The sequence below is a fragment of the Acartia tonsa genome, chromosome 8 (assembly GCF_053477335.1).
Source record: "Acartia tonsa isolate MP-2025a chromosome 8, ASM5347733v1, whole genome shotgun sequence".
NCBI classification, from domain to species: Eukaryota; Metazoa; Arthropoda; class Copepoda; order Calanoida; family Acartiidae; genus Acartia; species Acartia tonsa.
In genome coordinates, this window is record NC_137267.1 from 19,454,269 (window position 1) to 19,468,252 (window position 13,984).

General features: G+C 32.1%; 1 protein-coding gene across 6 annotated transcripts in view; it reads right to left on the minus strand.

The window, feature by feature from the left end:
* Window positions 1–4,719: 4,719 nt before the first annotated feature.
* LOC145325448 (uncharacterized) overlaps window positions 4,720–13,984 on the minus strand; it is a 143,326-nt gene continuing 134,061 nt past the window's right edge. For all 6 annotated transcript variants that reach the window (XM_080168430.1, XM_080168428.1, XM_080168431.1 and 3 more), the window contains exons 14-18: window positions 12,177–12,289; window positions 11,785–11,886; window positions 11,318–11,384; window positions 7,859–7,964; window positions 4,720–4,867 (exon numbers count right to left, since the gene is read on the minus strand). In XM_080168430.1, the coding sequence (XP_080024556.1) occupies window positions 4,771–4,867; window positions 7,859–7,964; window positions 11,318–11,384; window positions 11,785–11,886; window positions 12,177–12,289 (485 nt within the window). In that variant the 3' untranslated portion in view covers window positions 4,720–4,770. The remainder of the gene's footprint in view (window positions 4,868–7,858; window positions 7,965–11,317; window positions 11,385–11,784; window positions 11,887–12,176; window positions 12,290–13,984) is intronic.

Below are 13,984 nucleotides of genomic sequence, written 5' to 3' on the forward strand. Positions count from 1 at the left end.
TACATTAGAAATATCAAAATATAAATTTCAGCGGCCGCAGCTGTACTTGGCAGCTGCCAGCCGCCGCAGTCGGCGGTCGGCGGGAAAACGGCGGCGGATCTTCATGAAATTTTAATACGTTATGTAGACATGTAAGAAAAGCTTAAATTTAAAATTTGAAGTCTCTAAGTCAAAAATTGCGGCCACAGGAGCCTTTTAAAGATTTCTGGAGACCTGGAGGATCAGGACCTGCAGGATCATACCTGGAACCTGAAAGTGACTTGAAAACCTGTATTTCATATAAGGATGTACTACTAAAAAAGTCAAGCAGTTTGGGCTCTTTATCTTTCACACACAGAAAATGAGATAGAAAAAACCGGATGGGGGGGCGTTCAACGCCCCCCCCCCCCCCCCCCCCCCGACCGTTAAGGGTTAAAATCTAAAGTGAATGTTTTTTTCATTACTTTCATTTAGTTTTTTTCCTTATTTTTTCCTTGAAATTGTATAGAGTCGCACCTACACACTATGACATTAGGTTAAGTATCTTCCAACAGAGAACCAAACCTTTAATTGCACGACCGCTGTCTAAAAGTCCTAACTGCGCTTAGTAATAATGAGTTGCACCAGTTTACGGACCGAAGCTTTCCCCTAACTACGCGCCTGTCGTTTAGGTGGTTTTTGTTACGTCTCTAGTATGACGCGGTGTGGTCAAAACTCGAACTCGACACCTCCCCGACAGCAAGCAGGCACACTATCAATTCTGCAAATGCTTAAAGATCGCCGAAAATAAAGACTTTGCTCTTTCGAAACTCTAATTCAATTACTAAGTCTAGAATCTATTCATTAGAAATTCAGGCCAGATTGGAGAGTGAAATCTTTCATCTTACTATCTTTCATTTTTCGTTCTTTTTAACCCATCGCTGTTTAATGTTCAAGGGCAATGCTGCTTTACGAGTTACTTGCGGATACGCCCCTAGAGACATCTAGGGGCACTTGAAAATGAGGGGAGTTGAATTCAATAACTCATTTTTTTATTTTAGATCTGAAAAGAAAAAGTAAAAAAGTAAAAGTGGGGGTGGGGTATTTTTTGGGGAGAGGAGAGTGGTCTACCATCCCCAATTTTAAATCTACAGTTTAACATTTAAAACAATTTTTACATAAAGGTTTAGCGGTTAGTGGGATACTTCGGTACAAACAGATAAACAGATACACAAAGAGATATCCTGTTACTTTATAATAAGGATGAAAAATAATCCCTGTAAAAGTAAATATTTAGTGGTATGGCAGTGACACCATGCAAAAGTACTGTGTGCGTGAAATAAAAATGTATGGCTGGTAATTTTCCATTAAAATGATAATAAACCCCTATTTGTTAATATATATTTTTACAGATGAAAATATATTTTTTTCATTTGTAGCATAAACGGTAGAACAACGGATAAAGTGAATTATAATTTGGATGTTCAATGCAGCGAGTATAGAAAATCTTCATAAATCTTCAAACGTCCATCTTAAATATGAGCTAAGAAAATAAAGATTTACTTTTTTGTGATTTTATTCTAAATTTGTGTATGTTGATTACAAATTATGTTATTATGCAAATTTAGTTCTATTTTATCATGTATTGTATGTGTAACAAATGCAGTATTTAAATTTGTATATTTTTTCTCAAATAGTTCATTTTCTATAGTTAGCGCTTGTCTGTTCGTCCCCAGAGAAAAAGAAAATGATAAGCCAGTCTTTCAACTTACAATAAGTATCGCTTCGTACAAAGTTGTTTTAACGTTTTTGTCCCGCCCTTTTTTCCCTGGTCTGTTCTTTTAAATTATAATTAAGAAAAACTGTCCACTCTATGACTGATATAAGTCAGTTTGACCGTCTTGTCAGTACAGGTACTATGCAGTCTTAATTAGAGACTAGCCTCTATATTTGCAAAAAAGATTCTAAATAATATATACAATTCACGCATAGACGTCCAACCTTTTTTATTTTTAGAGGGGAAAAAAAGAGGTTTCAAAAATATAATTCATTTATTTAATTTAGAGGGCACAGTTCATTACTATAAAAATTTTGTTTGAAATTCCTAATCTTAACCAGACTACTGCCATCTAGCCACACTAGATGCGTAGATTTCATAGCTGGCAACCAGAAAATCGAATGAAATCTAATTTTTGAGAAAATTAGATTTGAAAATTTCAAGTTCAATTTTCATCCCCTAGGAGTTACCACACAATCATGACAAGAAAAGCAAAGATTATTAATTTAAAATTTTGAACAAGTTTGCTTTTATAAAATTCTTCATAAAACCACTCCTGAAGGGAGTTAATCAATGGTCATTTTTATCAGTTGCTTTGCTAAGGTCACGGAAATACAGCCTCAATTAAATCATGTATATTGTGGTTTTGTGAAAGACTTCACGAAAGCAAAGTTGTTAAGAATTTAAAAATATGAATATTTGTTTCTCTTATCATGGATGAGTGCAGGGGCGTCCGAGCTTTTTATTTTGGGGGGGGTAAAATTTTTTTAAGGGGGGGGTAATTCGGTTTTGGGGGGGGGGGTAAAATGGCGCGCGAAGCGCGCCGCAAATTTTTTTTACCCCCCCCCAAAATTTTTACCCCGGGGGTAAAATTTGCTTGGGGGGGGGGGTAATTAACCCCCTTGAAATCTGTTGGCAGGGGTAAAATTTGTTTACCCCCCCCCGGTAAAATTTTTTGGGGGGGGGTAAGTTAAATTTTATTAAAAATTTAGTATTAAAAATGCGCGTGAAGCGCGCAAATTTTTTTTTTGTTAGAGATTTTCTATTTTGGGGGGGTATTTACCCCCCCAAAATTGTTTGGAGGGGTAAATACCCCCTCCTAAATGGTTGGGGGTGCCTACGGCACCCCCAGGGTAGGGGTAAATTTTAAATGGGGGGGGTAAAATGAAAAAAATTTTGGGGGTGCCTACGGCACCCCCAAATTCGTTTGGGGGGGGGGGGTAATCGCCCCATTACCCCCCCCCCTTGGACGCCTATGGATGAGTGTAAGCTCCTAGGGGATGAAATTTTAACTTAATTTTTTCTAAAATTTGATTTCATTGGATTTGCTAGTTGCCAGATATGAAATCTACGCATCTTGTATGGTTAATTGGCAGTGGTCTGGTTAAGATTGGGAATTTAAAACAAAATTGTTATAGTAATGAACTGTGAGGGGGTAAAATGAGGAGTCTCAAGTTTTAGGGGGTTAAATACCCCTTTACCCCACCCTTGAACGTCAATAAGTTATCAACCTACAGTGTCTACGCATTTTAGACTCTATAAAGTCAACACTCTTTATCTCTGTTTTCTATTACATATTTTGCAGATACATTTTTTTGCCTTTTTCCTTATTCTTGAATCCCTGAATTGTAACCCACCGCAAAACATGTTTAATATTGTATCTAGATAATACTTAACTTCACCAAACACGCCTTTTCATTTAATTTTGTATAACCAAGTTTTTATGTAGTAGGTATTAACCCAGGAATCTTAAGGGATAAGACAATGGACGATGAATTAATGTACACCAAAAATGTATTGGGTGTGGGTTAAATTCATTGAAGTAAAAGTTTGGATATAAGTTTGTACAAACAAAGTCTCCAAAGTTTTTTTAAGTCAATTAATAAGAGAAAAATTGTATAAAATGAACCCTCCCTCCCTGTATTAACCTCATGTTCTAAATTTTACTAAACAAGGAAAAGTTTGTCTAAAAGAATCTTAACAACATTTTGATGAGGATAATAAATAATAAACCCTTAAATAAATTTTTTTCTCTCATAAATTCTCATTAATTGGAATTTTAAAGTATTGAGAGTGTTTTTTTACAACCCCCATTAGAAATCATAACTGTCCAAAAGATATCTTTATCAACAAATCAAAATTAAGCAAGGAAGCAATAGAGTTTAATTGGAATTTTAAAGAATTTTTAAGAGTGTTTTTTTACAACTCCCATTAGAAATCATAACTGTCTAAATGATATCTTTATCAACAAATCAAAATTAAGCAAGGAAGTAACAGAGTTAGTTTAAAATATTTATTAAAAAAACAATGTTTAAATTTTTTTAAAGTAGTGAGGGAGGGTACATTAGAATGTAAATTATACCGGTACTCAAGTTTTACAAAAATGCTCTTTCAATCAAAAACTTAGCGTTGGTTAAAAGTAACAGTATTTTTTTTTCCAATAATAACTTAATGATATCTTGGGAAGGTGTGTTATTGTTAATTATCATTGGGAATGTGCATTGATTTATCGTTCATTAGCTAATACCTTCAGGCCCCCTGAAAGCAATCATGAATGTTTGTATGAAATTTTTTGACTATATGCAAAATCTGTTTTTGATAATTCTATAATTTTTAATCTAATCATTTTCGGTGTATGATATTTCAATTATAAAACTTCATGTTTACATGCTACACACTCTTTAATTATAGGGGAAAGGGTTTGAGATGATGGGAGTGTTTTCATTTTAAAAATTAAATAAAAGTTTTTATTGAAAAGTAGATCAATGTCTGTCCATCCGTCTGTCTGTCCGGACAAAGCTTTATACCTCACTAAAAGCTAGAAAGAACCCCATAAAAGATATGGGCGCAGCCGGTAGTAAACTAAACAAATCTTGATGCTTAGTTTAGGTTAGGTTAGAAATGTTAAGCAAGGGATAGAAAAGCCATAGCCCTTCATGGGTGGTACCCAATAGAGATAAGGCCCTATTTTTCTTTTTGAAAGCTGAAAAAATAGGGGGGGGGGGGGGGTGTGGTGAAACCACTACTATTATGTTTTATTTATCAGCTAATGTTGTAATTTCCTTAAGCCAGATGGGAAATTTGAGCTGATGCTTGGCCAGGAAGCTTCCAATACTGTCTCCAGAGTCAGGCCTGAAAAAAACAAATATCTTAGTCAACATTTCAGTAACAGTAACAGGTTATCGATGTATAGCCTCTCTTTGTGTAAGTTAGGATGTCACTTTTTTATGCCCAGGGAAGCTATTTTCTTTTACATCTCCCAAAAGATATCTCCCCTAGGATATCTCAGCTGAGAGAAATACTCCATCCCATTGCCTACTATTGTCTATGAGCATTGTAAATTTTGAATCATTTAAGCGAAACTTTTTCAAATTTTATGTATTTTTATATTTCTAATTACGTGAAAGTGTAATAATATATGGCCATTACACAAAGCCATCGATTGATAGTCAAAAAACTTTTGCAAAACATTGTATAATTGTAATTTATCTGTGTTAATGAATTTCTTGGTTTTATTTTGCAAATATTATTTGCAATTATACACTCTTAAAAAATGTTTACATCTAAATTTCATTTTTATAATTTGGATCTTGAAAGTGTTTTTGGATTGAAAAACTCTCTAATTATATGCTGAATCATATACATTATATATAACTCTACGCATCAATGACCAATTGGTCTTGTTTTTTTCTCTTATTACTCTTTTTTATGGTTTGATACTGTTTTTTTTTCTCTCGCCTTTTCTAACAGTGAATCATTGATTTTACAAAGCTGCTTAACAGCTTTAAAGTCTTTTACGTGACACCGATGTTTTCTACGCAAACAGGGACAGATAAACTAAAATTAATTGCTAATTATTAAATCAAATACAATGTTAAAATGTTTAAGGAGTAAATTATGAAGTTTCTAGGCATTAGCTTTAAGCCCTACTATCTTATTGACAATTTAGCGATAGACAGTAAGGTAAACATATATATATCTTACATTAAGGGCGTATTTCTTTGTTATAACACTAGGAGCTGCGAACTTAACATTAAGGGACTCTTCAAACTTGTGAGATGGTGCGGAAAGATATCATAAAACCATCCCAAACCTTAAATTTAAAATAAACATAAAATCATTCTGGGGGCTATGTGAAGCTTCTCTAAAAGGGAAAACTCAATCAGTTATGTAGTTATTGAAATCTTAATAGTCTTAACATTATGAAGCTTTTCTAGAATAGAGAACTCAATCGGTTCAGCAATTATCGAAAAATTTACCTACAGACAAAAAACACACTTTATGAAATAGGAAAACTTAATCTACTAATAAATTTTAGGGATCATATTTATTATATACAATTCATTTTAATCTTCCTTTTCTTTATTCTAAATATTTTTCTATTCTAATTTTTTCTAAATACTTTTCTATGTTTATGGTTGAGTTAATTTTATCATATTCTCAATTATTTTCGCCCATTGAGGTTTTCCCACTCAAAGTGATTAGCTTAAACCAGTTAGAATTTCTTAGCCAGTCTTTAAAGTCTGACATTCTGAAGTGGAGCTACTCTTAAGTTTTTTTTTATTTCATGCCATCCTGTAAAAAGCTAAAAAACTATCTCTTTACTTATCTTAAACAAACAACAATACAAAATAGGGATTATGCATTTGAACGTTCCTTACTTTTGTGTTACAATTAACAATTAACCAGATCGAAATATTTAATGAAAATAATTAACTAACCTAAATCTAAACTTTCCTATGTACTATATATTAATTTAGATAAATAGAATGATGTCTTATATTGAAAAAGAAGAAATTTTTTAAAGAATATAAAACAGCCGAAAAAGTCACCTAAACAAACAACAACAAATCTAATAAATACTTTTTATTGTATTTAATTGTTTTGTTTGTACAGGAAATGCCAGTAAAAAGTCTAGTTTTCTTATTTTAGCAAAATAACAAAAAAGGTCTCGAGCTGCATTGTCAAAATATTTTGTTAATGCTTTTACATTTTTTGCGATTTCTCTTGGGAAGAATAACTATAAACCTTCCCAGGACCTATCAAAAGCTACACTGTAAAGGAGAACCATATCAGTTCGGCTGTTAGCGGCCTTCGGTACTAAGAGACAGACAGACAGATATCCTGGTACTTTAATAAAAGGATTATTATCGTTTATCCTTAAAACAATTGTCTTATTACATTAAAACCTCTTTAATATTAGAGCTCATCGTTTCTTTATCTAATGCATTTTAGCAATTATGATTTATGCTGAAACGAAACAACACTTGCAAAAATGTGCAAAAAACACCTATGTAGTTAAAGCAGATCAATATATTTGACAGTTTTGTTGCAAACCTCTACAATTAGGGAATAGGGATAGGTCAATTGAATAGATATTTTGATACCATACTTTATTCCTTCCCTTAAAAAATCTTCTTTAAAAATAAAAAAGTGTTTAGGGGTTAAAAAACCAGGGAGGGATGGGGACATTATTGGAAATTACAATGGTACTTAAACAAAGTTTTATTCGTTGGATGAAAAATGGGTGCTTTTATAGAATTTTGATTGCTTGGTTCTAAACTAGAAATGTCCAAATTATGTAACCAATATTTTTAATTTACAAAAACTGCATTTTTTTCATCATTATTACTTATTAGGGATGAAAACTCAATTTGTTGTCTTATCTCTTGGTTCATACACATATCGCCGTATTCCTGAATTTTGAAAAGAAAAATTACCAAAAAAACTATTGAGAAGAAAAACATTTGTGCTATGAAAGGTAATAATCATCAACTATTCTGCATTCAATAAATAAAAATACAAAAAATCTGTGTTCATAGTACATTGAAAAAGTACGATAGTATATAGATATATTCTTTAATGCCTTTAATATTGTTTTTTTTTTGCCATTTTCCCATTTAATGACATTATGTAAATTTCATTTTTGTTGTAAGATTATGACAATCAAATCATCTGATTCCGTAAAAAAATCTGTCCGTCTGTCTACTCCAGTTACCAGTATTGTTCGACCTCTCAAAGCTCATCAATAGCACACATACAATGCTCGCCAGAAAACAAATATGTATGTCTGTCTGTTTGTCCGGCTGTCTGTCCGTCTATCCATCATTCTACTGTAGTTACCTGTGTTGTTCGGCCTCACAAAGAGCATCGATGACAATAAGACAGAGCTCCCCAGAAATCTGACCAAGTCGCTTTAAGCTCTTCAATGGTTCCAAAATGCCCTTCACTAAAAAAGGAAAACATTTAATCTTTATATATAAAATCTAAAGGATGTTTGAATTTACAATTGTATATTATACTGGTACCCAAAGTTTTCTACGTTTTCAACACTTTATTTCGTTGGCTTTAATACGTTCGATATCTGTATTGATTCTCGATTTGTAGCAAAATACGTAAGGGGTTTCAACATTTGGATGTTACAATGTAAATAATTTCATCGTCTATTGTCTTATCCATTAAAGTCCTTGTATTATTGTATCCTGCATAATTAATTATAAAAAATAGATAAAAATCTTTTATATTCATATATTCTGCAATTAGTTTTAAAGGATAACTATTAAAATTTGCAAAAGTAATTTATTATAAATCATAATTATCCTATTTTTATAGAGCTATATAAATAGTAAGTTTTCAATGTTTGTCAGTTTTCTCGCTTACAGCGGAACCTTTTGAATTCTACATATTAAGCACGCATTTAATCAGTCTTTGCATGGTTACTATCGAATTCTTGGGATGATTTAAGGCTACTTAGTACTCCCCATTGAAATACGGAGACCCTAAATTCTAATAGATGTATGCTTAAACGTAAATAACACAATGGCTAAGATAATCATAAAAAGGACTTTGATACAAAAGTTGTAAAACTCATCGGATTTATCATATACAAAGCATTAAATGCAATCATTATCAAAAAATCATTATCCGCTAATTATAAAATTGTTTCAACAAATATAAATTTACTTCCAGTATCGTTTCAATATAGATTAATATCCGCTGGGTTCGAACCGGTTCTTAGCCAAAATAAAACAAAGCATGTGTAGCATCGTATCACAGACAATATTCCACACATATTAAATTAAAAATCATAAAATTAATACCAGTTAATCTCATAATTTTTCATTTTAATATCCGCAGAAAGCTGTCTATAATACGATGCGATAAAAAGAACTATAATAACTTTTCAAGTTTTTGAAAAATATTGTTCTTTTTTCTGATTTTACTTGCAAATATTTAACCCAAAAGATTGAATTAGTGCGGCAAAAATCTGTGGCGGAAAATTGGCAAAGGAGTTTTTGTTGCTATACACAGTTTTGTTAACTGACATTAACCGATGCACTGTAACTTAATACTTTTTTTTCAATTCTTTCTCCTACATATATTTCTTTCTATTTTTCCTCTGTATGGAAATTTAGAAAACTTTTGTACAAGCGAAAAAAAACCATTAAATATTAGAACTAGTATACAATAACTTTTTCGACATTCATAATCTGTTACAAAAATTTAAGGAAAGATAGTTTTAGCGTGTTTTATGCTATAAGAAGCACAAATACAAATACACATCCTTTTACTTTGATGTAAGGATATAGATTATTTTCAAGGCAAACGAAAATTTCTGGATAATTGAATTGAATTAAAGAGGGCATAATGATAAAAGGTTAATTTGCTAGAGGTCAGACTCAGACCTATTGAGCAAGGACAATTACATATGTGTCTCATATATGGAGCATTTTTTAAAGTTGGGGAGCTGAGTAAATAACAATATATAGCAAAAAAACTAACCATTTTATTTTGTTAGACAGTATAACATATTATTGGTTCAACTCAATTAGATATCTATTCGTGTCTTTGCTAGACAGACGGACCAACAGAATCTGTTACATATGAGCTACGCTACTAAAAAGTGTGTAATATAGAGGCTTACTATTTTTCATATAATCTTTTATAAAATATGAAAAAAGGTGCAGTTAAAATCTACAATTTTTCAAGTAATATTTAGAAGCTTATTATAGTTGAAAAAATGACGTCATATAAAACAGATGACCAATGTATCTATTTCTTGAACAACAAACTCATCCTCAAGTAAACTGATATTACATTTACCCATTTCAAGCTATTCCTATTCAACTGCTCAACTATTATATAAATATGCGAGCTCGTTGTCTGAGATTATTTTAATCGAAGGATTTTATGCAAATTTTCTAGTGCATCTGTTTTCACAAAAATATAATCGGTTTAGGCTTGTAACGAAATTAACTAGAAAAGAGAAGATTTTAATTCGGTTTCCCTAAAATTGGACCCCCCCTCTTTGTTTTGAAATGAATTTAAAAATAAGGGACAAGGGTTAGATCTCGTTTTTAGTTACTTTAGGAAGTGTTAGTTTGGATTATATAAAGCACTTGGTAGCTCCACAGGGTTAGGGCCCCCAAAAGGGTTAGACAAGAAAGAAAACATTAACCCTCCTTATTTTCAAATTATTTAAAAAAAGTTATTTCTAAACCTTAAATTTTAGGTTTGTAGAGTTGTAAAACATTTCACAAATTATTATATTTTTGTTTTATATTCCAAAATTCGGACCAACCCTAATTTGACCTCTAGTTTAAAAATTGGATAATTAGATTGATTTGTTATTCACAATTTCGCGTGCCAAATTCTAAAAAGGCTGAATATTTTAGGTGTTTACCTAAAATTTCTAAAGGCAAGATAGCAAAACAAGGAAAATCAATATCAAACCAAGATAATATTCTTCATTTACAAATAGCAGCAGTTTCTAGACGGTAAAATATTAACACAGCAATTTAAAAATGCATTCACAATTTAGTCAATAATAGTATGAAAATTTTGCTTAATATTCTGTAATTATTTTATTTACATGAAAGGAACACCATACATTTAACAATTATTTCTTTTTATAGAAATCCCTTTTTTCTTGCTTTCCTTTTTAGTTTGTCTGTCTGTGTCTGTTTGTCTGTTTGTCTGTCCGCCTGTCTGTCTGTCTGTCTGTCCGTCAGTCTGTAATGTATTTAAGACGCCGATTTTGCAGGCTCAGAATAATTTTCTGCATAAATGCTATTTGCAAAAAAGCTGTAATAAAATGTAATGTTTATTAGGAAAGCTAAATTCAGAGTTTGAACAACAAAAGTTATTATGTCTTTATGTTATGCTGCAATAAAAATATAGTTACAAAACTAGAAATTTTCATGCCCGTTTAATCAAAAATTCAAAAAAGGTAATATTTAGTAGGACTCGGCCTCATACGCGCATTAGCCTCAAATTTAAATTCGCTAGTGTGACAAAAAATTCTCAAAAAGATTTATTGGAACAGCATTAAACATCTAGCTGAATTCAAAGTTATCAATAACGATTTTAATAACACTTACAGGGCTAGGTGACTATTTTCTTTTCTAAAGTCCTTTTTTTCATTTTAACAGAAGATGTTGCTTATTCAAAGAGGTATTATTTTTTTTTAGAATTCAGACATATCAGCAGTATGTTCCAATTTTAACGTCTCTTAAATAACACGACTTGGCCTGGGCTCAAATCCGACACCTCACCCCCACCCAAGGATGTAATATATATTACCTAATGATTCACTGGGATTTGTGATACAACTTGATACTGACAACAAACTTCTTATACCAGTCTCATTCTAAAATATAGAAATTATTATTTTAAATCTGTATATCTGTCTATATGTCTGTCTGTCTGTATATTTTGTCTGTCTGTATGTCTTTCTGTATGTATGTCTGTCTGTATGTCTGTTTGTGTGGCTGTCTGTCTATCTGCCTTTCTCACTTTCTGTCTATCTGTAGTCTGTCTTTCTGTTTGTTTGTCTATCTATCTATCTAAACAGCAATCTGTCTATCAGTCTCTCTATCTATCTACCAGTCTATCTGTCTGTCTGTCTATCATTCCGTCTGTTTGTCTGTCTATCAGTCTACCTATCTATCTGTCTCTCTCGCTGTCTGTCTGTCTGTCTGTATATATGTATATATTTTTGTCTGTCTGTAAGTATGTATATATGTCTGTGTAGCTATCTATCTATATACCTGTATAAGATGGAAGTAGGGTGTCAACTGAGGACACTGTGACATTTGAGCGGATATTGAATGTATAAATTCTGGCACCCTGCAGGTCATAGCGTTGTCAGCCTACAAACAATATAATTTAAGATGTAATCATGTAATTCTAATAAAAACTGTTCCAGTATTACTTACAATTAATATCCGGTGGATTTGAACCGGTTTTGCATCGAATTAGAGACAATTTTCCACGAATAATAGAATAAAATAGATTAATGCCAGTTTTGTTAGCCTTTACCTTCGGCCCTTCGGGTTTAACAAAACTGGTTTTAATCTTTTAACATTTCATTTAAATATCCGTTGAAAGCTGTCTATTATAATTATTCAGAACCTTTAGAAAGAATAATAAAAAACTATACCTGACAGAAATGATAGGCCACAACAGATCCTGCCAGGGCTGTCAGAGGGTCCACATGAGGGTTCTTATCCTCAGTGCTTCCAAAGTTTACAGCTGATCTTGATCTTACTATACCTTAACAAAACAATAATTATTTAATTTTCAATCGTTTAAAATTGTTATCCCAGTAACTAATCCTAACCCTGCAGGGCTTTCCCAAGCCTTATATAACCCAACTTAAGACAAGCATCGTTATACAAACAACATTCTTTAAATATTTTGTCATTGGTTTACTGTGGAATTGATTTTAATTCTCGCATCTCACAGTTAATGAAATTTGTTTTTAAATACAGGTTTTAGAACGTTATTAAAAGAAACTATATTATATCAATTATGTCTAATATAACAAGACATGCGCGCATGTGCGTGCGATTTTGTAAGTTTTTGCGCGTTAAATGCAAATTCTATAAAGCCAGCTTAATTAACTGCTGATTAATCAAATTGGTTATCCTGTCAAAACGACAAAAATATTATTGTGATCAACTTCATAAATAAAACAAAAAAGAATCATTTCTTAAAAGTTAGACTAATGATATTTGAAGTTTATATTTTATTTAAGTTAATGGTAATTATCACACCATATGTTTTAATGTTTTGAAAGGATTAATGAAATCTATTATTTGTATATTATTTGGGATTATTTAATACACAAATCAAGTTTTGGATACTTTAACTTTAGTAAAGAATACATATGTTAAAACAATTTATACACTTTATATTCCATATTATATATATTTAAAATTGGTTATATTGTTGAATCACAATGAAGACAGAATGTTTTGTTTGAATAGGAAATGACAATTCATGCGGATTTGATAATTGAGACCCTAGTCAATCACGAAATATCAAACCACCACAACTAATCAATACAAGTCTCACACGTAAGAGCAATAGATTAAACTAATTAAGAGCCCAGAAAGAAAAAATTGAAAGAAAATGGACATGGGCTACCTTTTCGACTCCCTCTTTAAAGTTGTGTTAATTTGAGTGGATTTTACCAGGGCAAAGTAGAAAGTGGAAGGTAACATTTTTAAGAAGTTTATTTGATGGACAATATCATTTTTGTATGTGTCTAACCCCTGTTGAGGGCCCTAACCATGCAAAACTAAACCTAATTCTATATATCTTATTCTAATGCTTATATGATTGCCTTAATTTGGGGTTGCCATAGACACCCCCCAAAATTTTTCATTTTAATGGATGCTGTGAGTATTGGTGCAAAAAATAGAACACAGTAATAATGTCTGACTGATTATGACGTAACAAAAAAAATTAGCCAATGAGAGGCCGTTATTGACCAATGGTAAAATTTATAGTGGACTCATTGGCTAATTTTTTTTTTGTTACGTCATATTTTTTGCACCAATACTCACAGCATCTTGGGCAGGAGGTACTTCTTGAAGTACTGGGGGATATTGACGTCCCTCCCCTTACCAGTCACCCTTCCTTCCAGGGATATGGAAGGTTTGCGTAGGACTAACTATCCTACCTGTAAAAAATCCCCACAGTTAGCGAAAACACCCACAGAACCTCAAACACTTATGGCTTTCACACAGCCAGAGGTGTACATGAAACAAGAACTGTTGGAACTGATGCTCAGTTTACTGAGAATATGAAAGATGATGGTCAAATCCGAAAGGAAGCTATCAACTTGATGACAGGACCAATAAGTTCTAAGCAAAGCTGTAAGATAGGAACCTGGAATGTTAGAACAATGTATGAGTCAACTAAAACAGCCCAAGTAGTTAAAGAAATGACAAGTTACAATAT